The following is a 25,819-nucleotide window of genomic DNA, read 5'->3' on the forward strand; positions in this document are numbered from 1 at the left end:
ACCCTCCTTTGTGCTTATGAACTTTCTGTGAACTTCTAAGGAACAGCTAATGGAATGCTTTGTATTTTTTTTCTAACACTGCTTTGCTATAAAAGATCATACTGCACCCTTGGTCTCTGCCACATGCTCCGAATCTCCCAGAGGGGGAGATAGGTGCTGTGGTCAGCTGGCCAGCTTAATAAAAGGCTCTTAAATTTAAATTCTGAGTCAGTGGTCTATCTCGTTGAGCCAATCCATAACAAGATAAGCTTCGTTTTATTGCGATTTGCTTTATTGCCTCCCACAGGTGTGGCAAACCCTCTACCTGCAAAAACACCACTCTTTACTGCCTTTCCGGCTTCATTGCCGTGGTATGGAAGGAACCGCAATTATCTCCGAGGTATGCCTGTGTTACTCCATCTTTTTAAAAGGTATTCATAAAAAACAACAACAAAAACATGTACGTGGCATAAAATTAAATATACTTTATTAAGTACATTGTAGAAATGTTAACGGTATGAACCTAGTTTTGTTTTTCTAAAACGTGTATTTATAGAAAAAGCAGCTTAGAAAGCTGTATACAGAAACGATTGTGACACGAGCTTGGTGTGTGCGTGGAGGGGTGTTAAAGAGAAGGTGGTGGGAGCTGAGGTCGTCTGACTTTTAGGACCACATCGCTTCTACGACAGCAAAAATAAAGTGCACACTTAAAGCAAACGTTTTCCTCAGGCTCCAGGGGGTCTTTCCCTCCCGATGGGCTTGATTTGTTTCACTTTCACTCTCGGGGCTGGCAACTCTCTATCCCCGAAGCAGGGGGCTGAGGAGGCGACACAAAACCGGAGCGCGGGGATCCCGGGCCTGAGTCTCAGTGGTGCCCGGACTTGTCCAGCGCTCAGACTCCGCAGCGACTAAAAGGCTGTCAATCCCACCAGACGACGTTCCGCCCCCCCCCCCCCCTCGAAGGCCCAGCGTTCCTATCCCTCCCTCCCGCCCGCATCCTCCAATGGGTGTCCAAGGTGGGCGGGCTTAGCGCGAACTAGGCACACGATTAGCCCTGGAACCTCCCGCCCACGTGTGGGCGGGGCAGCGTGGTGACGTACGATCACGGGACGCAGAGGCGGAGCGTGCACGCTCGCAGGCCCGGCGGTATTAAACGGTTGCGAGCGGAGCGTTCTGGTGATCGTCCTAGGTCTCAGGCTCTCACCGCTGCGGCAGCCCGCTCGCTCTGTCAAGGCTAGGCCGGCTGCTCCTCCTCCTTCACTTCGCCTCTAGCCGCGTCGTTGCGACTCCGCCACCATGTTCGAAGCGCGCCTGGTCCAGGGCTCCATCCTGAAAAAGGTGCTGGAGGCGCTTAAGGACCTCATCAATGAGGCCTGCTGGGACATCAGCTCGAGCGGCGTGAACCTGCAGAGCATGGACTCGTCCCACGTCTCTTTGGTGCAGCTCACCCTGCGGTCCGAGGGCTTCGACACGTACCGCTGCGACCGCAACCTGGCCATGGGTGTGAACCTCACCAGGTGAGCCCGGGAGCGGTGGGGGAGCCGGGCCCCGGGCCCCTCGCTCCCATTCCCTCCCCCTCTTGGCGGGAGCGCCTCTGAGCTGGCCCTTCATTGGCTGGCGTGGGCCATCCCGCCGTCGCATTGGCCTGCTGGGCCTGGGGGCGGGACCCCGTGGAGCGCGCGCTTCCGAAAGCCCGCGCTGGCTGAGGCGGGAAGTCGCCCTTTCCGCGCCCGAGTCACAAAGCGGGCGGTGGCGGGAAAGTGACGGGCTTCCCCGGGCTGCTAGGAAGACCCTCTTCTAGAGCCCTTTTGGTCATTAGGTGCCGGTGGCCTTGACTGAGAAACCATGGTCACGGGTGACTTACTCATTTTTTAAGAGCTTTATTGTTGAAAGTATTACATATGTTTCCTTTTTCCCCCCCATTCTCCCCCCCGCTTCTAGCCCGCCCCCAGTCGTGGATGACTGACCGCTTTATCGTGTTCCCTACTTGCCTCCTTACTTAGGGACCATAACTTATTTCTGGTTTTTTATGACAAAGTTGTAGGGATCACCCTCTTGAACTTGAGGAGAGATTTCTCCAGAGCAGTGGCTTTCAACTTTTTGATCACTAGTGTATATATATATATATATATATATATGTTTAAAGTTTTAAAAACTTATGAGAAATATTGCCCCACTCTACGTGCTGTTTTGGGATTCTAGGGCAGGGAAAAGGGGGAAAGTTAAAACAGGACCAAACAGTGTGGGCAGTTTACAGCCAGCTTGTAAAGAACAAGCCCTTCTCCTCGCCCGCCAAGGGTACTTAGAGCAAATGGGTGAAAAGCTCCCGAATGAGAGAGTGCGGGGCGGGGGCGGGTCGGGCAGTTTTATTCCCCAAGCAGAGAAGCCAGCTGCCAGGCGCTCCTCGTGAATTCTGAGGAGGCCACAACAAAGTGAAGGGGATCCTGGAGAATTCGTCTCTGCCCAGATAGTCAGCGGAGGAGTTTTGAAACCTGTAGACAGGAGGGTAAAGACCCCACCTGGCTGGCTCTTCAGATGAGCGGAGAGCCCGTCTGCGCTTCGTCAGCCGGAGGTATTGGCCTGCTTCGCTTTTTCAGTAAAGGTGCACGCGTTCATAAATTGGCTTTCTCACAGCACAGTCAAGGTCTCTCATAGAAATCCGTTTATATGAAAAGTCAAGAAGCGAGGTTGGGAACAGCCCCCTCCCACTGACTGAGGGGCTGTCATGTCCTTTAATAGCAGCATATTGTTTTTAATGGTCGTCGTGGTCCAGTAATTTACTCCGCCACTAAAAGGATCTGCAATTCAGAATATACTGCTTTTTCGTTTATATTCAGACGGGGAGGAGCTCGTTAACTCAAATTACTCTATCAACTCAATGCAAAAAATCGGCCAAGAGACAGCTGGTATCTCAAAAAACTCGTTAGTCGTGACACTCGTAAGTCAAGGCCCCACTGTAGTTTGTTATTTAGGAGATAATCCAGACAGCTGTCTTAGGGAGATGTCTTACCAGTATTTTTTTAAATATATTTTATTGATTTTTTACAGAGAGGAAGGGAGAGGGATAGAGAGTTAGAAACATCGATGAGAGAGAAACATCGATCAGCTGCCTCCTGCACACCCCCCACTGGGGATGTGCCTGCAACCAAGGTACATGCCCTTGACCGGAATCGAACCTGGGACCTACAGTCCGCAGGCCGACGCTCTATCCACTGAGCCAAACCGGTCAGGGCATCTTACCCATATTTCTTCAAAGCCTGCAAACCATTCTTAGAGCAAGAGTTATGAAGAGTTCAAAAGTGGCTTGTTTGAAGAGTGGGGGAGGACTTTCTATTAACTATCCCTGAGTTGTAAAAACAACAAAGAGGAGGGTGATACAAAAATGTAGCCTTGAAAGTAACTTGTCTTGTAGTTTGAACAGAGGGACTGTTTGAATCAGAGGAGCTAACAATCTTGAATTTTAATCTTGGATTTGAATTTCTCATAATTTACTTGTCTCCTTACTTGGGGACAATAGCTTATTCCTGGTCTTTTATTACCAAAGGAAAAGAAGAGGCCTTTTCTTGTTGTTATACATCAATTTTAAATCCTGTGTCTTCTCTGTTCTAGCATGTCCAAGATACTAAAATGTGCTGGCAACGAAGACATCATTACCCTAAGGGCTGAAGATAATGCGGACACCTTGGCACTAGTATTTGAAGCTCCAAGTAGGTTATACTCTTCTACTGAGTTATCCTGGAGAAAATTAAAATGCAGCATCAGTATTTTCAAAGCTGTGAGAAATCTAAAATAATGTTTTTTGAGGCTTACAAGATTTACTTCATCATAGTTAGAAGCTTACATGCTTTTCTTCAACAATGTTTGCTTTCTTTTGGTAGACCAAGAAAAGGTTTCAGACTATGAAATGAAGTTAATGGATTTGGATGTTGAACAACTTGGAATTCCAGTGAGTATCAGTTTCCGATTGAGTGTACTGTACATGATAGCTACCTAAGATATGTTAGTGTAATTTAAAGCCTACTTCCTAACAACTATATATCTGCTGGTGCATGTTCCAAAGTGGAGTTACAGTACTCTTAAAAAATGGATCATTGGTTGACTTCATTTTTGCTGACTGCGTATGAAGATTAGATTTTAGAACCAAGGGGCAAAAATTTATTAGATTAAGTTTATCAACATTAAAGGAGAGAAGTAGTGTTGGAATATCTAAAATTCTTTTGTCTGGAAAGCAGTAGTCACGCTTGCACCATCTTTGTTCTTATGCCATAGTCTAATGCCTCTTTTTTTTAAAAAAAAAAAAATGTATTTTTATTGATTTCAGAGAGGAGGGGGGAGGAAAGAGAAATAGAAAAATATCAGCGATGAGAATCATTGATCGGCTGCCTCCTGCATGCCCCACACGGGGGAATGAGCCCACAACCCAGGCATGTGCCCTGACCTGGAATGGAACCATGACCTCCTGGTTCATAGGTCCACGTTCAGCCACTGAGCCATGCAGGTCGGGCTCAAATGTCCTCTTGATTTAGCCCTGAAGGGTGATTTGGGGAAGCGCTACTTTCCTGGACTTTACTGTTAAAAGGTTTAAGCTCTACTTTGTTTTCTTAGTATAATTATTCTTATTACGTACTTGTTTCAGATCTGCATTTCTTTTTTGAGTGGTTGGAGTGCTTTAAATCACACAATAAGTTTCAAAGTAATTCTGAGTTCTTATTTGGATGCTGATTAGATGGTACCTACCAAATCTTTAATTCCCAGTAATTGATCTTTAAGGGGTTTTTGTTGTTTCATTTTGTTTTGTTTTATAGGAACAGGAGTATAGCTGTGTAGTAAAGATGCCTTCTGGTGAATTTGCGCGTATATGCCGAGATCTCAGTCATATTGGAGATGCTGTTGTAATTTCCTGTGCAAAAGATGGAGTGAAATTCTCTGCCAGTGGGGAACTTGGAAATGGAAATATTAAGTTGTCTCAAACAAGTAATGTCGATAAAGAAGAGGAAGCTGTAAGTAGTTTACTTAAAGTAAACAGAAAAAAACATACTTTGAAGAGAATTAGAACACTGCTTAATATTGGGTTAGTCTGATTGGGCTGCTATAACCAAATATCATAAACCTGATTGCTTATAAGCAATGGAATTTTATTTCCCACAGTTTTGGAGGCTGGCCCTTTTGGTGTCTGGTGAGGACCTGCTTCTTGATTCATAGACCGCAGCCTTGTCACCTGGTGGAAGGGGCAAGGGAGCTTTCTAGGGTCTTTTCTTTTTACTGTTTCAGAGAGGTAGAAACATCAATGATGAGACTCATTTGATTGGCTGTCTCCTGCACACCTTCTACTGGGGATCTAGCCTGTAACCCCGGGAACGTGTGCCCTGACTGGGAATCGAACCATGACCTCCTGTTTCATAGGTCGATACTCAACCACTGACCCACACCAGCTGGGCTGGTGTCTCTTATAAGGACATAATCCTATTCATGAAGGCCCGACCTCAAATAGCATAACATTGGGGATTCAGTTTTAACATTAAAGGGGGATGAGGGACATGACAAACATTCTCTCTATAGCAAGGTAAATATTTAAATTAAAGAAAACTCTAAAGAAAAATAGACAAAATTGCATTTTTACAGTTTGTAAAAAGTGGAAGATACTGTTGAAATCTGCAAGTGATTTATAAGTGCCATCTAATTTATAATTTGTAAGCAGGGAATGCAAATTCAGTGTTTGCTTTATAAATCACTGGATAATGTGTTGGTATATCAAACCCACACATACTCTTAAGAATAGGATTGAGAAGCTAGGTGTCTAACCTTTAGGTTTCTGGAGGTATTTACTCTGCTTTTATCAAGTAATTCAGCACAGGACACCTCAACAGCAGGATCTAATTAGGGGTAAAAATCTAGCTGTTGGGCGCTCCTGTATAATCCACACTTAACCAGGAAATGTCCTTAAAATAAGGCTTTCTTGTAATCAAGTGTTTGTTTGTTTTTTTGGTTTTTTTTTTCGATTCTTAGAGTGTTATAAACTAAAATTTGCTAATTGTACTAAAATAAAACTTGCTAGCCTGTGAACATCAGTTAATTCTGTAAATCAAGAACAATTACAGGGCCTAATCTCAAGATTATTAGGATTAAATGTAACATTCAAAGTGCTTAACACAGTATCTGGCATATTGTAAGTTTATAGTAAAGATTAGGTATTTTCTTATCCCTTGCTTGAGTAGTCAGCCCACAGATTAAATGAAGGTAAACTCCATTTAAAGGTAAACTCTATTCTTTATTTTTAATATTGAATGCCCAACAATAAAGCTGACAATCCATAAGAAAATAAAAGGGTTGTTTTTTTACTAATTTATTTCAGATTTATTCTTTTATTTTTCTTTTTAATTGATTTTTAAAGGGAAGGGGCGCACCGATTTGTTGTTCCATTTATGTGTGCATTCCTTGATTGACTCTTATATGTGCCCTGACAGGGGATTAAACCTGCAACCTTAGGACAGTTCTCTAACCAACTGAGCTGCCTAGCCAGGGCTCACATTTATCCTTAAATCTGTATAAAAACACTCCCACACTAAATGAACATATTATATATACAACCTAGATAAGCTTATAACCATAATTTCAATGCACATCATGGTAATACACCTTCACATATTGAGTCTATTAAATAGCAAAACTGTAGGGACTAATTGGAACTTTGCTCTGTCTCCTAAATTACATTTCACTCCCCTTCCAACTTTGACTTTTAAAATTTTCTAACATTAGTTCATCCGTAAACATTTTAATATTACTTGGAGTATAAACATTAAACTTTACCACATACTATAAGAAAATTATTCAATATCAAGGAAATTTTGTGTTTCTATTTCCTTGGTCATGTTAGAACTGCTTGAATCAAAATTTTAAGAAGGTACATACATTGCATTGCAGTTGTTTTCAATCCATTGGTTTTCCGATTTGTTTTTGCCTCTCCATTACAATTTCACTTGTTGAAGAAACTAGGTTATTTGTCATTGAGCTTCGCAGAGTCTGCATTTTGCCAGTTTCATTCTTTATGTCAATATGTTCCTCTACTTTGTATTTCCTATAAATTAGTAGCTACAGCTCTTGAGGCTTGATATTCACGGTTTCTTTGTTTTAGGGGTGAGAGAGCAAAGAATACTTAATAGATGGTGATGTGTACTTTTGGTAGGAGTCATGCGGTATCTGAATACCTTTGTGGTTTTTAGCACCTATAAATAGTCATTGTCTAGATTCATTAAGTCATGTTTTGCAGAGTTGTAATATATTAATACATTTCATTCCTTTATTTATTAGCTGGTTTATTTTGTAGAGATACTTCCATAATGCTCTTATCACCTAATTGGGTTACCTGAGATTTGGTTCATATACAGAAAGACAAGCTAATACTTGGTTGTTTTGCTTTATTAACCTGTTTTCTAAATTAGTTTCATAGTACCCTCCGATGTAATCAATAAAAGCTTTTTAATGTATATTATAAATGACTAGGTTGTAACTTTCTTGACATTTTTTTCAGTATGATGAATCATTTGCTTTTTCCCCTTAGGTTGCCATAGAGATGAATGAACCAGTCCAGCTAACTTTTGCACTGAGATATCTGAACTTCTTTACAAAAGCTACTCCACTGTCTCCTACAGTAACGCTCAGTATGTCTGCAGATGTACCCCTTGGTAAGATAATTTGTTAAATCTTGTTTTGTTTAGTTTTTTAAATATATTTTTATTGACTTCAGAGAGGAAGCGAGAGGGAGAGAGATAGAAACATCAATGATGAGAGAGAATCATTGATCGGCTGCCTCCTGCATGCCCCCCTTCTGGGGATCGAGCCTGCAACCGGGGCATGTGCCCTGACCGGGAATGGAACCAGGGACCCTTTAGTCCGCAGGCCGACACTCTATCCACTGGGGCAAACTGGTGAGGGCTAAATCTTGTTTTGTAGGTATGTATATGATACATCTCGGTAATTAACCCATGTTCCTGTCTTCTTTCAGTTGTAGAGTATAAAATTGCTGATATGGGACATTTAAAGTACTATCTGGCTCCCAAGATCGAGGATGAAGAAGGATCTTAGGCGGTTTTAAAATCCAAGAAAACAAAACTAAGCTCTTTGAGAACTGCTTCTGGGATTTCAACATGCTTTTAAAAGTCTCCTTTGTCACCAAATTTGTACCTGAGTACATATGTAGATAATGTTTTCTGTAAATAACCTATTTTCCATTCTTTACAATTGAAAGCATAGTCTCAAGTCAAATCTGGTCTTATTAACCTAGAACTACTTCTGCCTTATATAGAAATAGTTGTTAGGATTTTTATAACAAAGGGTTTTGACTATTAATGCAGTTTTAATAATTGTGGGTTTTTTTCCAATTTAAATAAAAGTTGTTTGAATTTCAGATATCACAGGACAGTGCCTTCATTTGAACCTTGACTGTTGCAAGTATCCTAGGGAATTCATAATTAGTGCTACCATTTTTGTGTAAATGTTATATATTTTTTTCAATCTAGAGCAGCCAGATATAAATACATTAGTATAGCCATAAAAAGTACTCCAAATGCAGTAGGTGACAAGATATTTGTGAAGATTCAGTTGTCAAATTTATTTTTGTATTCTCACTTGAGCTCAAGAAATGAATGGGAGAATAGAACAAATTCTGTATGTTTCATTATTTTGTCTTTTTTGTAAGCAAAAACACACTTTTTCAGAAACTGAATGCACTCAGTTATGTTGGTTTATGAGGCTAGTATTGTTACAAGGCAGTGTTTCTTTAGCCTAGGGAACCTTTTACAAGACTTAGAAGGGACTAGGTCTGTGATAGGGCCCAAGGAGTATGTTTGCAAAAAATTTTTTCTCCAGTATAAATAGCTTTATTTGAGACTTAACTCCCGTAAAGGATGAAAATGGCTTATCTCATGGTGTTGGGTTCAACCGAGAAAGTGAAAAGGCCCAGCACTTGTGAAACAGGCTATTTAAACATTCCCAGTAATTGTGCTTACAAGGTCACAAATTGGCATCCTACACACTGAAAGCTGTTTTATTACAATCCTTTTTCCTTTATATTTTATGTTTGGATTAAATAACTGGTTTCTTTGTTACACCTGGACTTGAGTTCTAGTGATTGGACTTCAGAACTCACTGTATTCAGTGGGTAACCATTACCTTATGTTGCCTGGGCGGAAGGAGATTGGCAGCAGAGGGGCATGCTGGAGTTTTTGGAGTGATGAAACAGTTTATCTAGACAGGTGATGGTCCAAGACTGCATTTGTTAAACCTCATCCAGTTGTACTTTTATGTAAATTATACCTTAATAAAGCTGACATTTAAAAGCTTCATGTGCGGCAAAGTGTTTTTTGTGGGCAGACCTCTCTCTGACCTGGGCAAGGCCTGATGGCCTAGGAGAGGGAGACAAGTACAAGAGTGGGGCCACTGGTAATAAAGACCATTATAAACTGATGATCAAAAATAGATACAGAGCCCTACCCGGTTTGGCTCAGGGGATAGAGAGCTTCCGGCTGCAGACTGAAAGGTCCCAGGTTCAATTCTGGTCAAGGGCATGTACCTTGGTTGTGGGCACATGCCCAGTAGGGGGTGTGCAGGAGGCAGCTGAATCGATGTTTCTCATTGATGTTTCTAACTCTATCCCTCTCCCTTCCTCTGTATAAAAAGATCAATAAAATATATTTTTAAAAAAATAGATACAGAGGCAGAGCAGCATTAAACAGACTGTCAAACTACAGCAGGAAGGCTGAGGAGGGTTGAGGGGGTAAGGGATCAACCAAAGGACTTGTATGCTTATATGCATAACCAATGAACACAAGACACTGGGGGGTAGGGGAGGCTGGGGTAAGGTCAAGGGGGAACAAAGACAAATGTCCTACTCGTTGTAATTTAAGCAATAAAAAGTGGGGCCGCTTAAGAGCGAAGTTGTAACGACTGGCAAGACTACAGCTCGCCCCCTGGGAAGGGTGGCTGCCCTGGGCACTTGGCCCGGCAGCTCAGGTCCGACAGGATCGGCATCGGCCTCCGCCTCCCGGTGGGGCGCCACTACCGGAGGGGCCAGGAGAGACCGCTGGCTTGTCCAGGGCCTGACTGAGCCAGGCGGGCGCGGAGGTGGCCGGCTGCAGGCCCGAGAGAGCCCCGATCTGCCGACCACTGGCCTAGCGCGGGGCAGAAATGTTTCCGGAAAGCGGGTTGAGAGCGCGTCGCTCCCGGTGATGCCACTTCCGATGCGCCGCCTTCCGGTACGCCGTTTCCGGCGTTGATCCGGACTGGGCGGGGTGGGGCTGGTGGCAGTTAGGTGAGGCGTGTCATGAGCATCTCCGTTCCCAACGGCGAGCGGGCAGTCGACGCGCGGACGACTTGGCACGGCGCTCGGGTAAGGGGTGCGCACGGCGGGGCGGGCGCCCAGTGGCCCTGCCGGCTCCCGGCGGGGCGGAGGCGGCTCCCCGCTCAGTCCAGCCCCGAGTCCGCACCGCTGGCCTCTGTCCAGAAACCGGTTTAGTTTGTTTTCGGTCAGAATTCGTGTGGGTTCTTCCTTCTCTTCCTGGCGAGGTCCGGAGACGGGCAGGAAAGTAGTGTGTGTGCAGGCGCGTCGTGCCGGCACTGCTGTTGCTTTTAAAATGACTGCAGCACTGAGGGAATTGGGGGGTTGCGTTGGAGTTGGTAAAAACCCTGTTGGGAACCTTGAAAACATCGGTTCCCGTATTTCCTTTTCCCTCTAAGAATTCTTATTCCTCTCCCACCTCCATCACGGCCTGCGCTTTTTTGTCTTGTGGCGGGTGTATGAGTAGTTAATGGCAGAGCACATAAACTTTGACTACTGCAAATCGGAGGTGATTAAATGCCCTCCTAAACCCCCACATATAGGTAGTTTGGACTTTAAGTTTGATAGAATTAAGTTTAGATTACCATGTAATCGGACCGCAACATTTAAAAACCTAGTATTTGATTCAGTTTAACCATTTGTTTAAAAAACCAACAAGAATTGGCCAAATGGAGTAACTTTGGCTCAGCCATGTAATCAAACCAAAACTAAACCTCATTGCAGTTTGAGTCCCCTCTTTCTGCGGATAAAAAACCTTCCGTTGTGTACAACTCATCGCACTCCCTCAGCTGCTGGATGGGATGTGCCTGTTTCATCACTTCAGCAATAGAGCCAATTAGATCTTCGAACTAGTTGAATTTTGTTATTTAACACCTTTTAGGGCAGCATTTAAGTTAGCATACTCTTTTTTTTTCAATACTGCACCAGCATGTAATTACTAAAAAGGAATATGAGCATTTAGCACCATTTCCTTTAGAAAGCTGATTAGTTTAGGTTAAATGGAGGCCATTTAACATAACTCACTAATATCTGGGATTAAGTACATATACAGCACCTGCCACCTAACCAGTAATTATTTACTGCCGTTACTATAACGATTATTTATAAAGCGTCATAACAGAGGAAGGCCAGGCTTTGCTGGTTTGTTTTTTTGTGGCGGGCTGGCACAGCCATGGCATACTCAGCCCCAGGGCGCCTTATGTGTCCTGCCAGCTCAGCCAGGTTCGGTGAGCCTGAGTGGGGGCAGTGAAGGATTGAGGAAAGACAAGAGAAGAAAGCTGGGTCTCGGAGGAACGCTGCCCTCTCTGATGGAGAGAGACGGCAGCGCCAGAGACTACAAACCCTGTCTTTATTTTATGGCCGGATTCCAGGAGGCAAAGTAAGGGCGTGGTCAAGATGTTTACAACATTCTTGTGGGTTTCGGGCCTACTCAATTACATGCACCTGAACTCTATCAAGCCCACATCACTCAGGCACCTGGGGCCACGTGTTCGGACCATAGGTTCAGCCTTACAACTACAGCTGTTGGCTGTAATTGTGCTGGGAGGGCCCTGCCCTCCAGGCTGGGACTTGCACGTGGCAATGAGAAGACTGAGCCCTCTCATCAGTCCAAGGCTTGAACTTGTCCAAACACTGTAGCCGCTCTCCACATTTTTTTATGTTGCCCTTATTGAAATACCTAATTTTCTCTTTTAGAAGAAATCAAATAGCTTCACGATCAAAATAGATTTACTTCTTTTTATATATATATATAACAGTGGCTTTATGGAGGAAAAGTGTACAAATTTTTTTTATTCCAATGTCTTTTTTTTCTCCTAATCCTCACCTAAGGATATTTTTTCCATTAATTCTCTATAGATAGTGGAAGAGAGGGGTGTGGGGCAGGGGATGGGATGGGGGGGCGGGGAACAGATGGGACAGAGACACATGGATTGATTGCCTCCCACGCCAGGGCCAGGGCCAGGGCCAGGGCGGGATAGAACCTTCAATCTAGGCACGTGCCCTTGCCTTGACTGGGAATTGAACCTGAGATCCTTCCGTTCTTCCGCTGACACTCCAACTACTGAGCCGTGCTGGCCAGGGCTCAAATGTGTTTTGTTTTGTTTTTAATTTTGTAAGAGTTTATTTGAACTAAAACTACATAGGCTGGGGAGCAAGATCTCAAATGTTCCTAAATGTCATTGTTTTTAAATCTTGTCTACTATCTCTTAAACAAGTGATTAAATGGCCATGATTTTTTCAAATATAGAAGTAATCTGGAAAATGAAATCACTACTTTCACTGCTTGAGTGGGGCAGAGAGGCAGGAAAATCAGAAGCCACTGGTACAATACTGATAGCCAGGAGCTTATCCAAATTTACAACAAGAAGCTTTACAAATCATTTTCATTAACAGCATGATATTCATCAGGGGGAAATAGGCAAAATGTAGATATGAGTGTAATCTATTCCCCACCCTCTCTCTCCTTCCTCCCTGGCAAATACGAGAATCACTTGAGTATATGTTCCTCTTGCTTTTTTCTGAAGCAGGGACAAAAGGCAAACAACACTATAGCACAGCGGTTCTCAACCTGTGGGTCGCGACCCCTTTGGCGGTCGAATGACCTTTTCACAGGGGTCGCCTAAGACCATCCTGCATATCAGATATTTACATTACGATTCATAACAGTAGCAACATTACAGTTATGAAGTAGCAACGAAAATAATTTTATGGTTGGGTCACAACATGAGGAACTGTATTTAAAGGGCCAGAAGGTTGAGAACCATTGCTATAGCGGAATGGTTGAAAATTTGGACTTTGCGTAAGTCCAAATGATGCTACCTTGTACCATCCTGGCTACTGGAATCCCCAATAGTAAAGTGAAATACTTAACGATTCGCCAGCATAGAAAAAAAAATGATTATCCAGCATAGATAATGGCTACATTGACCTTCAGGTAGACTTGGACTTAAGTCATTACTCTTCCACCCTGTATGACTGGAAAAATTAGGAGGCAAGGGAATGTCGGTGGCAAGGTATATATGAGTTCTGGTTCTTGGTCATTGTCTTTGACTTTCATTCTACCAGGACAAACCAGAGTGGATATATAATGAGGCTATTTTCATTTTGTTAAAAGAAGATCAGGTTCTAAGAGCAATGGAGCCTAAATTGCCAGTTGCTAGTATGTCATCACAGCCCAGAACTCCAAATCACTGCATCTGAGATGCCTGAATTTATGAGCTATAAAACACCATTGTTGCTTGCAGACATTAACAGTGTTCCTTGTTTTCAGACTGTAGCTGTGTCAGTGTGTTATGATGCCATCTCGTACTAACCTGGCTGCTGGAATCCCCAGTAGTAAAGTGAAATACTCCAGACTCTCTAGCACAGATGATGGCTACATTGACCTTCAGGTAAGTGGACAAGAGAGCTGATGAGACTGGCTGGCTCTGTTTCTGATGAGCTAGCAGAACGACCTGACGGTAGGTTTTTGCTAACTGTCCCTGGGGATTAGAGGGAGCAGCAAGAAAGAAACCCAGCCATAGCCTGCAGAAGGAGGGATCTTGGCGGAGCTGTTTCAAACCAATATGAATACAGTTCCTTTTTAAGCATTTTTAGTTGTAATGCCAAAGCCCAGCAATTACAAATTTTATTTAGTTTATCTGAAAAATAATCAGACTGTGTTTTGTTAAGTAGAAAAAAAATGTTAAGGGCTATGTCATCAGTTTGTTTATACTTTAGTCAAAGCCAGTTCACCTTTTAAGGGAGAAACTAACTGCTAACGCCAGCAGATTGTGGAATTCCTTCCTCTTTCCTGACGCCATGAGATCCAGTTTATTAAAGGTATTTTTGGTGGCAAACAATAAGTAAAACAGAGTATTTATTAAGCTTGTACCCTACCCTGATGATTTTAAAAAAAACATTTTATTTTTTACAGAGAGGAAGGGAGAGGGATAGAGAGTTAGAAACATCGATGAGAGTGAAACATCGATCAGCTGCCTCCTGCACACCCCTACTGGGGATGTGCCCGCAACCAAGGTGCATGCCCTCGACTGGAATCGCACCCAGGACTCTTCAGTCCGCAGGCCGATGCTCTATCCACTGAACCAAACTGGTTAGGGCTACCTTGATGATTTTTTACAAAATACTTAATGGCATAGCATCTCCTTTTGCCCATTTCTCCTTAGAGGAGAATGTTTTAGGTGGAATGAGGGCCAAGGAAGAAGAAGCAGGCAGCCATCCTTTTAAAAATAAACAAATCAATTATTCTTTGTACTCTTTTTGGACCTGCACTTGAAGGAGAGAGGTGTTTTGTTTTCTTTTTTTAGTATATCTGGGAAGTTTCCAGCCAGTTAGGTCAGAGAGAGTCATGAACCAAACTTTAGAAAGTTTGTGAATCTGAACCTTGAATTGAACTTGTGAAGGTAGATTACTTGTTCCGTGCGGCAGGCAACTTCTCCCACAGTTCCTCTGAGGTGGGTGGTGGCAGGCAACTAATGCTTTAGAAAAAGCTGTTTCTAAAAAGCTTGGACTCTTTGCTGACTTAACTCTAAAAGCCAGAAATCACTTATTTTCTTTCCTTCTCCTGGGTACAAGCTTAATAAATACTGTTTTACTTACTGTTTGACACAGCTTCTCCAGATGTTCACTCTTGAATCCCTGTAGATCAGTACAGCCTTCCATGTACCAAGCACTTAACTAATACAGATCTAATCAATGAATAACCATAAAGTACCTTTTGTTTTGTAAGAAAGTAGTTTTTTATGGTCTGTGGAATGAGGCTAGAACTAGGAAGAAGAACATTCTGCTGGGACTGCTGGTGGAGCAGTCACTAGAGCTTCATCTCCTACCTGTCCCTTTCCTTTCTCTCCCAGAGTGCACTGGGTGGTAGGACTTACTTCAAGACACATGAAGCATTCCTATTGGTTCTCATTATCCTCCTTGCTTTAAAGTATCAGCCCTGGTATTTTCATAATGGTCTTGTCTTTTTTTGTTTCTCTTTCAGTTTAAGAAAAGCCCTCCTAAGATTCCATATAAGGCCATTGCACTTGCTACAGTACTGTTTTTGATTGGCACCTTTCTCATCATCATAGGCTCCCTCCTGCTGGCGGGCTATATCAGCAAAGGGGTAAGCTGAAGGGTTTGTGGGAATTTGCCATGAGGTCTTTAAAATGTGAGCTAGGGCCCTGACCGGTTTGGCTCAGTGGACAGAGCGTCAGCCTGCAGACTCAAGGGTCCCAGGTTTGATTCCGGTCAAGGGCATGTACCTTGGTTGCGGGCACATCCTCAGTGGGGGTTGTGCAGGAGGCAGCTGATCGATGTTTCTCTCTCGTTGATGTTTCTGACTCTTTATCCCTCTCCCTTCCTCTCTGTAAAAAATCAATAAAATATATTTTAAAAAAATGTGAGCTAGGGCTCTATTGTTTTATATTCGAATCTAGTAGCACAGCAGAAAGAAGAAAAGGATTTTGTTTTGTTTTGTTTTATAAAGGTTTTGTTCTCTGATAACAGAACATGTGTTTCTTCCTTTGAGCACAGCAAACTTCTCCCACAGTTCCTCTGAGGTGGGTGGCGGCAGGTCAGCAAATGTTTCTTCTGAGATGTTGGGCACTTTGCCCACTCATAGTTTGGGACTGCAAAACTAAGCCTGGCATAGGACTCCGGAATGACAGAGCCGGTAACTGGAGTAGAACGCTGTTGTTGCAGCTTTGCAGGGCTACATTCTGGCTGTTTGGGGAGGAAGAGTGAGGCTTGTGTGGTGTGGCTTGGGGCCACTAACCAAGTGAGGACCCTTGGCTCATGAATCAGAGCCTTCTTATATTGGCATTTGGTTGCAGTCCCTGTTGAGCTTCAGTACGATACCTTAGAAACCTGACGTGATATTTGGTGGTTCTTGGGCTCTATACAGACACTTAAGCACAGCATCTAAGTTGTTCTGAAGTTGCATTGACCATAATTTATGTTTGTTCTTCAACACACACCAGGCGAAGGGATTATGGTCACATTGCTCTGCAGAAGGAACACAGCTAAGAACTGAAACTGGGCATTATCACTGGACTTGGCAATAGTAGCACTGTCACAATAAAATGGCTGTATGTGGGTTTTAAGAAGTATATCTAATTAGGAAGTATATCTAATTAGGTCCTTAGCTGCTTAAAACTATTTTTTTCAAAAATATATTTTATTGATTTTTCACAGAGAGGAAGGGAGAGAGATAGAGAGTTAGAAACATCGATGAGAGAGAAACATCGATCAGCTGCCTCCTGCACATCTCCCACTGGGGATATGCCCGCAACCCAGGTACATGCCCTTGACCGGAATCGAACCCGGGACCCCTCAGTCCGCAGGCCGACGCTCTATCCACTGAGCCAAACCGGTTTCGGCTGCTTAAAACTATTATATGGCCACCAGATGTTCACTTGGTATCCAGTTTGAAAACCTGACTTCAGGACTGCACCTTCAGTTCACTTTTATTGCAGCATGCAGTATAAATCTCAGGAGTACAGTAAAGTGTCTATTAATCATGTTATAAAAATTGAAAGTGGAAGTGAGATCCACATGCAATAAATACCATTTTACCTTGTATGGTTTATAAAGACTACTTTATAAAAAAGGATAAAGATATTAAGTAAGAAAATCAGTAATAGCTTTTGTTTGGGTTTTTTTCACTTTTTATTACAGACATTTCAAACAAAACAGAAATAGGTGGAATAATATAACGAACCCCCATGTGTCCACCACTCAGCATCAAGAGTTATAAACATTTTGTTTCATCTATCATCTATCCCCCTCAACTTTTTTTCCTGTCTATTAAACCAAATACCAGATGTACATTTTTCTGGTAAATTCTTAAGTGTTCATCTTCAGTATGTATCTCTAACAGTTTTTACATATATCTAGGGGTGTTGTCTTACTATCATTTACCTTGTTCTATTCCTCATATTCCTTGCAAATGGTTAGAGTTAGGGGTTTGTTTATTATTGTTAAATTTTTATTTATTAACTTTAGAGGGAAAGAGGAAGGGAGACAGAGAAACATCAGTTTGTTGTTCCACTTATTTATGCATTCATTGGTTGCTTTTTGTTTTTAATTTCAGAGAGGAAAGGAGAGGGCTAGAGAGATAGAAACATCAATGACGAGAGAGAATCATTGATTGGCTGCCTCCTGCACATCCCTTACTGGGGATCGAGTCCACAACCCGGACATAAACCCTTGATCGGAATCTAACCCGGGACCCTTCAGTCCACAGGCCCACACTATCCACTGAACCAAACCAGCTAGGGCTCATTGGTTGCTGCTTGTATGTGCTCTGACCGGGAATTGAACCCACAGCCTTGGACTCTCAACTAACTGAGCTATTCTGCCAGGGCAAGGGACTTATTTCAATTTGGATTTAGTTTAGTTTAGAAAGAATGTGATTCTCAAACTTTAGTGTCAGTCTGAATAATTACCTTGTGGAATTGTTAACACAGATTTCTTGCTCCTACTCCCAGAGATTCCAATTCTAGTTAAGTCTAGAATGGAGTGTGAGAATTTGCATTTCCAAAAGGTTTCCAGGAAATGCTGGTGGTCCAAGGACTACATTTTGAGAACATTGATATAGCATAGAGAACTTTAGGAAGCACATAATGATTATCCTCATTTTTAGTTGCTATTAAGATTGATCCCTGGCCCAGCCGGTATACTCAGTGGTTGAGCATTGACCTATGAACCAGGAGGTTCCGGTTTGATTCCCGGCCCACATGTTGGTGGACCCCTTGTACAGTATCAAAGAGAAAGAAACAGAAAAGCCAGTTTTTAAAGAAACCATGCAGTGATTAGCCTGTGTTAATCCTAGTGTCAGGTACCTCACTGGGACAGGCAGGTCTTTCTGGAAATTGTCTTTAGGAGGACAGAATTGTATGGTTACTCCAAATAATTGGGTGAACTTACTGTTTTTGGCTCTGCAGCATGGAGCCTAGATATGGAATTTAGCTACAGGAGAAATGACTTGTTTGTAACTTAATTCTTACTCAGAGCCCTGGCTGGGTATCTCGGTTGGTTAGAGAATTGTCCCAGTACACCAAGGTTGTGGGTTTCATCCCTAGTCAGGGTACATACAAAAATCAACCAATGACTGTTGAACCTCAGAGGGAAGGCAGGGGAGGGTGGGTGGGAAGAAATCAACCAATGAACATATATGCATATATGTTTAACATGTGGACACAGACAATGGGGTGGTGAGGACCTGGTTGAGGGGACAGGAGTGGGCTGGAAGAGGTTTATGGGGGGAAAAAGGAGGATCTATATAATACTTTTAACAATAAAGATTTTAAAAAATCAACCAATGAATGCATAAATAAGTGGAACAACTAATGTTTCTCTCTTCCTCTCCCTTTCTCCCCCCTCCTTCCATTCCATTCTGTCTAAAAATCAATAATAAAATATCCTCTGGAGAGGATTAACAACAACAACAAAAGAGAGAGAGGGAGAAACATTACTCTTAATCTGAAAAAAACATCGTTCCATAATTTTGATCTTTGCTCCACACAGACTAGGGATTTTTAGCTTTTTGTTCTGCCTTTGACATAGTTCACATGTACAAAACACTCCTGTCATGAATTTCTACCATTATATGTAGATTCTCATTTTGGGGGAACAGGGGCTGCTTATATTGGACAAAACCCCAGGAGAGGCTCAAGAGCCCCTCTTGAGCACGCCTGCCCCTTATTTGAGAATCGCTGTTCCAGATTAAGGAACAAACCCTCCATCTAAAATCAGCATAAGGAGGCAATCTCCCTGGTAAGTGCCATGGGAAAAAAATTGCCCCTTTCTTTCCTCCATTTTTTGGGGGTTTTTCTTTTTCTCTCTCTCAGATGGCCTTTCCATGAACTCTGAGGACTTATTGGGGAGGATTTGGGAGGGTAGGGCTAAAGAGAAGGCTTTGCTGATAAGCTCAGAGCCTCAAGGGACCCAGCAACATCAAACTCCTCTCCCTTAGGGCTCTCCAGCACAGGGAGGAAGGCGGAAATCCTTTTCCCACCAGAGCCCTGTGGTTTTGTTCCAAGGCCTCACTGTGGCTTCCCCATTTTACATACTCAATAAGAGGAAGGCCCATTGGGGCAACAGACACTGGCATGATTTCAATGAGCTATTCATCCAAGTTGATCGGGCCTGGGCCAAGCAGCTTGGTTATTTAAGCACGAGGGACGTGTTCTGCTTCCCTAGGAGCTGAGTGCCAAGACAGCATACAGATGCTTCTAAAGTTGCCTTTTCCCACCTAAAATACCCTGCCCTTCTATCCCTCTCAGGTTCATGTAGCCTGCTCTGATGTTTCCAGAACATCAGGAAATAGAACCCTTTTGTCCCTTTGTCCTTCACCCCTGTTCACAAGATACGTCTATTGCTCTGCCTTCCTTGTATTCTCTTAAGCCTCCTACTCCTATCTTTGTGCCCGTTTCAAGCTGCTGCTGCCTCTGTTTCTGGTGAAGATCTTTCAGAGCCGGGCTCAGGCCTCTCAGTGCTGTGCTGGGTATCAGCATTGTGTTTTTAGCTTTTACACATGATTCTGTTTAACCTAGTAAATCAGTGGACTTGTTTACAGTGTGATATTTTCTATTAAATCCAATATATTTTTTAAAACCATTATATTAGTTCCAGGTGTATAATATAATGATTCAGTATTTGTATACATTGTGAAAGATCACCACAGTAAGTCTAGTTCACATCCATCACCACACAGTTATACGTTCTTTGTGTGTGATGAGAACTTTTAACATCTACTCTCTCATCAACTTTCAGATATAGAGTACAGCATTCTTAACTGTAATCACCATGCTCAGGACTTACTTTATAACTGGAATTTTGTACCTTTGACTATGTCATCTCCCTACCACACAATGAAGAGCTTTTAGTAATATTTTGGCAATATCTTGTTATAAGAGACAAAAACAAGGCACAGGGTGTGTTCATAACTAAAAACTTTAAAGAAGGAGCAGAAGAAAATACGCCAAAATATCTTATGAGCATGGATAATTTATTTTCTTTGTAATTTTTTTGTATTTTACAGTTTTTCTACAATTGGTAATCAGGAGAAAAAGAGATGTAAAACCTTTGCTAAGTAGTGTACTATCCAAAGAAAATGCTCTGAAAAGTATAAGATGCTCATCTATGGATTGGACCCATCATGTGTTATTTTATTTTAAATTTTATAACTTATGTGATACTAATGCGTTTGCCTCCTTTTGCCACCAGGGGGCAGATCGGGCCGTTCCTGTTCTGATCATTGGCATCCTGGTGTTCCTGCCAGGGTTTTACCACCTGCGCATCGCTTACTATGCATCCAAAGGCTACCGGGGTTACTCCTACGATGACATTCCAGACTTTGATGACTAGCACTTACCTCAGCCCTGAGGAGCAGAGTCAGATGGGACTGAGCTCAGCTTTAAGATACTGAGCAGAAACTATAGCTTAGGGCTAAGGAATTCTGCAGGTTGCAGATGCTTAACAAAACAATGGCCATGTTTTATGAGTCCATCCTAAGAGCTTACAATTAGCTAATTAGGGCATGCTCTATATTTCATCTCCTGGCCCTGACCAAAAGCTGACAAGTTTTTCCACATGAACGTGTGTCATGGAAGAATAGCAATGTTAATTGGAGAAAGTGGGAGGTTATTCTGTAATGGGAAGTGTTGCTGCCACCACCGTTTTTAGAGTTGAGCATTTCTTTTAAATAGTCTTTATTATCAGTTTGTTCTTTTGGTAAATGGAAGAATGCAGTATGTCAAATTTCTTATTACTAAGTAATTTATTTTGAAAATACATAAGTATCTTACCCCCTGTTCTAGTGGAAGACCTTGGCAAAATCAAATATTAGTGTGGGTGCATCTGAAATACTTTTTACTTGCTTTCTTATTCAGAGCAAGCAGGAATTTCAAACCTCAGAGCAAGTTTTCAAAATGTAAACACTTTTTCTGCTCACCATTCCTTGGCCAGCACTGATCTGGCTCACAGTTAGGTTGGACACCATATAATTTGGGTTTATCCTTTATAGATTAAAATGTTCTGTATGTCATGCCTTTAAGGACTAGACTTCTGGCTGTTTTCTAAGGAAAAATGTAGATAAGTGGTTGTTTATTTTAGAGTTTATAACACTGTTGTTAGCTTGTTTTATGATATCCTTGATCTGAAGATTGCAAGATTTGGCCTGGATCCCTAGGGGACTAGACTGCCTTAGTTTGATTCTGTTTCCTAGCTTGCAAAAAGTGACTTATGTTCAAAACAAAATGTCAAAATCTAAACCCTACACTTAAAAATGAGTTAACTTTAAACATATTTCAGAAAACATTTTAATGATTAAATGATATCTTAGATCCAAATACCCAGGACTACTTTTATTTTTAGATAACTGGCATTGTAGGTCAGCCTGCTTTCCAGCCATTCTTTTTTTTTTTTTTTTTTTTAATATATTTTATTGATTTTTTACAGAGAGGAAGGGAGAGAGAGATAGTTAGAAACATCGATGGGAGAGAAACATCGATCAGCCGCCTCCTGCACACCCCTACTGGGGATGTGCCCGCAACCCAGGTACATGCCCTTGACCGGAATCAAACCTGGGACCTTTCAGTCCGCAGGCCGACGCTCTATCCACTGAGCCAAACCGGTTTCGGCCCAGCCATTCTTTTACTCTGAGGTTGCGGATTGGCAGCTAGAAGCCTGGAAGTGCTATTAGCTGGGATTTGTAGGGCTCTGGGTAGAGCAAGTTTAACTGGGGAAGATGAGTTCAATTTTGGGTGTGTTAAGTTTTAGATGTCTGCTTGACATTCAAAAAGAGCTGTTGTCAAGGCAGTTGCAATGCACAGGTTTGCAGTACAGGAAGGGAGTCTAGGCTGGAGGTAGAAATTTGGGAGTCAGTGTTGGGACAATATATCCAGGAACTATGGGGCTGCATGAGATCACCCACAGAATAATGTACATGGGAAAAAACATGAACTCAGGAAATGAGGGTCAAAGAGGGTAACCTGAAGCAGCCTCCAAGGTTAGATACTTTGTTAATGGGAGGGTAGGTTGGGGAGTCCAGTAGTCTGATTTAAGTTCTTTGGCCTTGGCAGTGAAGATGTGAGGAAATATTCAAAGCTCTGTCCTGGGCAGTATTTGCAAAGCAAAGCTCAGACCAGAAGGTCTTTTTTGTAAGGGTAATGATGCTGTTCTTAAGGATAGGGAGGAATGGAACAGGAGGATATAAAGTGGAAAGTAGCATTTGGTTGGGGTGAGTAAACATTTGCTCCCCCACCCCATTTCCCAAGGTTATCTAATAAGTTTCTTACATACCCTTTCAGAAACATTCTAAGTATGTATGTGTATATCCTTTAAAACAACAACAACAACACATGGTCTCCTATTGTATAGCTTTATAATTTCTTTTTTTTCTACCTATTTTTTAAAATATATTTTTATTGATTTCAGAGTGGAAGGAAGATGGAGAGAGAAATAGAAACATCAGTGATGAGAGAGAATCATTAATCAGCTACCTCCTGCACATCCCACACCCAGGGATCGACCCATAACCAGGGCATGTGCCCTGACCTGGAATTGAACTGTGACCTTCTGGTTCATAGGTTGACGCTCAACCACTGAGCCATGCCAACCAGGCTCTACCTATTCTATTTTGTATATCTTTCCATATCTGCAGAGATCAGCCACATTTTTTATTTATCTTATTTTACCTAAGGATATTTTTCCATAGATTTTTAGAGAGAGTGGAAGGGGGGGCAGCGGGGAAAGAGAGACATCAATGCGAGAGAGACACATGGATTGGTTGCCTCCCTCAGGTATCCAGACCAGGGCTGGGGATCGAGCCTGCAACTGAGGTTCGTGCCCTTGACCAGAACTGAACCCGGAACCTTTTAATCCACAGGCCAACGCTCTATCCACGGAACCAAACCAACTAGGGCTTCAGCCGCATTTTTTAAATGTAAATTATAAGTACAGTTTATCATGTTGTGCATGTTGTTATAGGGTCCTTAGAGTAGAGACCATAAAAGTTAGATTCCTAAAGCATGAATTCTTTCTTGGATGTCCCCTGAGGGATGGTCTTCATTCTATTTGAACATTCAGGCTCATAATTTCATTCCATTTGGGTTTGTTACAGGTATACTGTTTATTAAGCCAAGATCCGAATCCCTGTAAATATGCATTGACAGCAGTTGTATATTCTGGTGCTTTAGAGAAAGCATCTAGCCCGGCTGTCATGGCTCAGTGGTTGAGCGCCAACTATGAACCAGAAGGTCACAGTTCGATTTCCTGGTCAGGGCACATGGCATGGGTTGGGGTGTGCAGGAAGTAGCCAATCAATGATTCTCTCTCAGCACTGATGTTTCTATATCTCTCCCTCTCCCTTTCTGATATCAATAAAAGTGTATTTTTCAAGAAAGAAAACCTCTAGATCTCCATAATAATAGTGAATGTCTCTTGAACCCTTTGCCCAATGTTGTGTCAAGCACTTACATTATGTAGTCTATTTCATTTTAGTCCTTGGGGGAAATCTTGAGTTGGATAAGATTCTTAGGTAATAGGTTGGATATTTGCAAGTCACATTTAGGAAAAGCCTGAATTTACTCTTACCAGGTATGAAAGCCAGATGACTTAAGGGGCTGGACAAGTAAAGAAGTGGGAGGGGAGTATGCACTGTGGTAGTAGGGATGGGTGTCAATCACCAAATGTATATACTACCTAGTAAGTGGCTGTCTCTCCCTCCCCTCTACCCTGGCCCCTTTTTTTTAAATATATATTTTATTGATTTTTATTTTACAGAGAGGAAGGGAGAGAGAGAGAGTTAGAAACATCGATGAGAGAGAAGTATCGATCAGCCGCCTCCTGCACACTCCCTACTGGGGATGTGCCCGCAACCAAGGTACACTGCCTTGACCAGAATCGAACCGGGGACCCTTCAGTCTGCAGGCCGATGTTCTGTCCACTGAGCCAAACCGATCAGGGCTACCCTGGCCTTTATAGTGTTGGCCAAACCATGTGCCCTAGCCTTATAAGGATTTTCTTATTTGCAACAATTATGCCTCTCAAGTCTAAAAGTCCTCCCCCATTGCATCAGCTGTCTACATATGATGGCTATTCCAGACCCATTGTCTCTGGATGAGCTTCACCTGGTCAGTGTGCCAGAAGCATTTTGACTGCTTCCTTTCTGCCAAGAATTGTCAAGTGCTGAAGGTACAACAGGAAAAGATAGAGTTTGGTTAGTGAAGAGCAGAGTTTGCACACTAGTGACCACAGATGTTGGCTTTCATTTTGTTTTTAAAAATGGCAAGGTTCACATTATGTTGATTTTTGGCTTTTCTTTGTTACTGAGAGACTACAACCAACTGGAGCAAGGTAGCCAAGCAGCTTTGGCTGAGCAGAATTCTCCAGTTCATTGCACTTCTCATCACTGCTTAGTTAATTTCATTCCCAACCTTATGTTAATTTTCTTCGTTAAGGGCAAAGTATCTGATGAGCTAGTGCTTGTGGTCCTTTAGGTTTATTGAATGAAGAACCAAAGCCAAGAGTGCATTTCCATCCCGGGACACTTCCTGTGAGGTATGGACAGATGGGCTGGTACCATTTCATTCAAACTTTCCTAAATGACCCTCCATCACCTGCCTGGCAGGCCATCTACTCTTTAGAGTTGGTGCTACTCAGTGAGTCAAGTATGGTGAGCTCAGTTCACAACTATAGTGGGGCCTTGACTTACGAGTGTCCCGACTAACGAGTTTTTCGAGATACCAGCTGTCTCTCGGCCGATTTTTTTGCATTGAGTTGATAGAGTAATTTGAGTTAACAAGCTCCTTAATGAGCTCGGTCTCTGAACAAATTGAACTCATAAGTCAAGGCTCCACTGTACTTCTGAGTCCCCTCCTCTGTGGTCATGCAATGTTCCTGCTAGCTGGCACAGAAGAACCTCCTGTTACTGGTGTGGTGGAGAAGCTAGTAAAGGGACAATCATAGCCTTGACTTTTTGCTGACCTTCAAAGGGTGATAAACCAAATCAAGTCACTTTAGTTATCTTGCTCTGTCATCTAAATTCCTTTCCTTAGCCTGGCTGGTGTGGCTCAGAGGTTGAGAGTTGACCTATGAACCAGGAGGACACGGCTTGATTTCTGGTCAAGACACATGCCCGGGTTGTGGGCTCGATCCACAGTAGGGGGGTGTGTAGGAAGCAGTGGATCAATGACTTTCATCATTGATGTTTCTATCTCTCCCTCTCTTTTCCTCTTTGAGATAAAAATCTATAATAATAAAGCTATAAAAAAATAAAAGCATAATATGCTAATTAGACCAGAAGACCTTCTGGACGAAGCCAGTACTACAAAGGAACCCCGGGTCCCAGTGCTGGCAGCGAGGGGAAGGAAAGCCAACTCTTGAACGAATTTCGTGCATTGGGCCTCTAGTATATATATATATTTCTTCTTTTTTTTTTTTTTCAAAATATTTTTTATTGATTTTTTACAGAGAGGAAGGGAAAGGGATAGAGAGTCAGAAACACCGATGAGAGAGAAA

General features: G+C 42.6%; 2 protein-coding genes across 2 annotated transcripts; both read left to right on the forward strand.

Moving 5' to 3' along the window:
- Positions 1–721: 721 nt before the first annotated feature.
- Positions 722–9,319, forward strand: PCNA (proliferating cell nuclear antigen). Its single transcript, XM_081097811.1, has 6 exons — positions 722–1,496; positions 3,589–3,686; positions 3,858–3,925; positions 4,785–4,979; positions 7,538–7,661; positions 7,982–9,319. The coding sequence occupies exons 1-6, from the start codon at positions 1,276–1,278 to the stop codon at positions 8,059–8,061; spliced, it is 786 nt and encodes a 261-aa protein (XP_080953937.1). The 5' UTR covers positions 722–1,275; the 3' UTR covers positions 8,062–9,319.
- A 933-nt stretch (positions 9,320–10,252) lies between these two features.
- TMEM230 (transmembrane protein 230) lies at positions 10,253–23,696 on the forward strand. The gene is made up of 6 exons (XM_081098012.1): positions 10,253–10,363; positions 13,584–13,704; positions 15,297–15,419; positions 20,525–21,705; positions 21,945–22,887; positions 23,529–23,696. The coding sequence occupies exons 2-4, from the start codon at positions 13,606–13,608 to the stop codon at positions 20,663–20,665; spliced, it is 363 nt and encodes a 120-aa protein (XP_080954138.1). The 5' UTR covers positions 10,253–10,363; positions 13,584–13,605; the 3' UTR covers positions 20,666–21,705; positions 21,945–22,887; positions 23,529–23,696.
- Positions 23,697–25,819: the final 2,123 nt, after the last annotated feature.

Source organism: Myotis nattereri (genome assembly GCF_964212035.1).
Source record: "Myotis nattereri genome assembly, chromosome: 8".
Classification (NCBI taxonomy): Eukaryota; Metazoa; Chordata; class Mammalia; order Chiroptera; family Vespertilionidae; genus Myotis; species Myotis nattereri.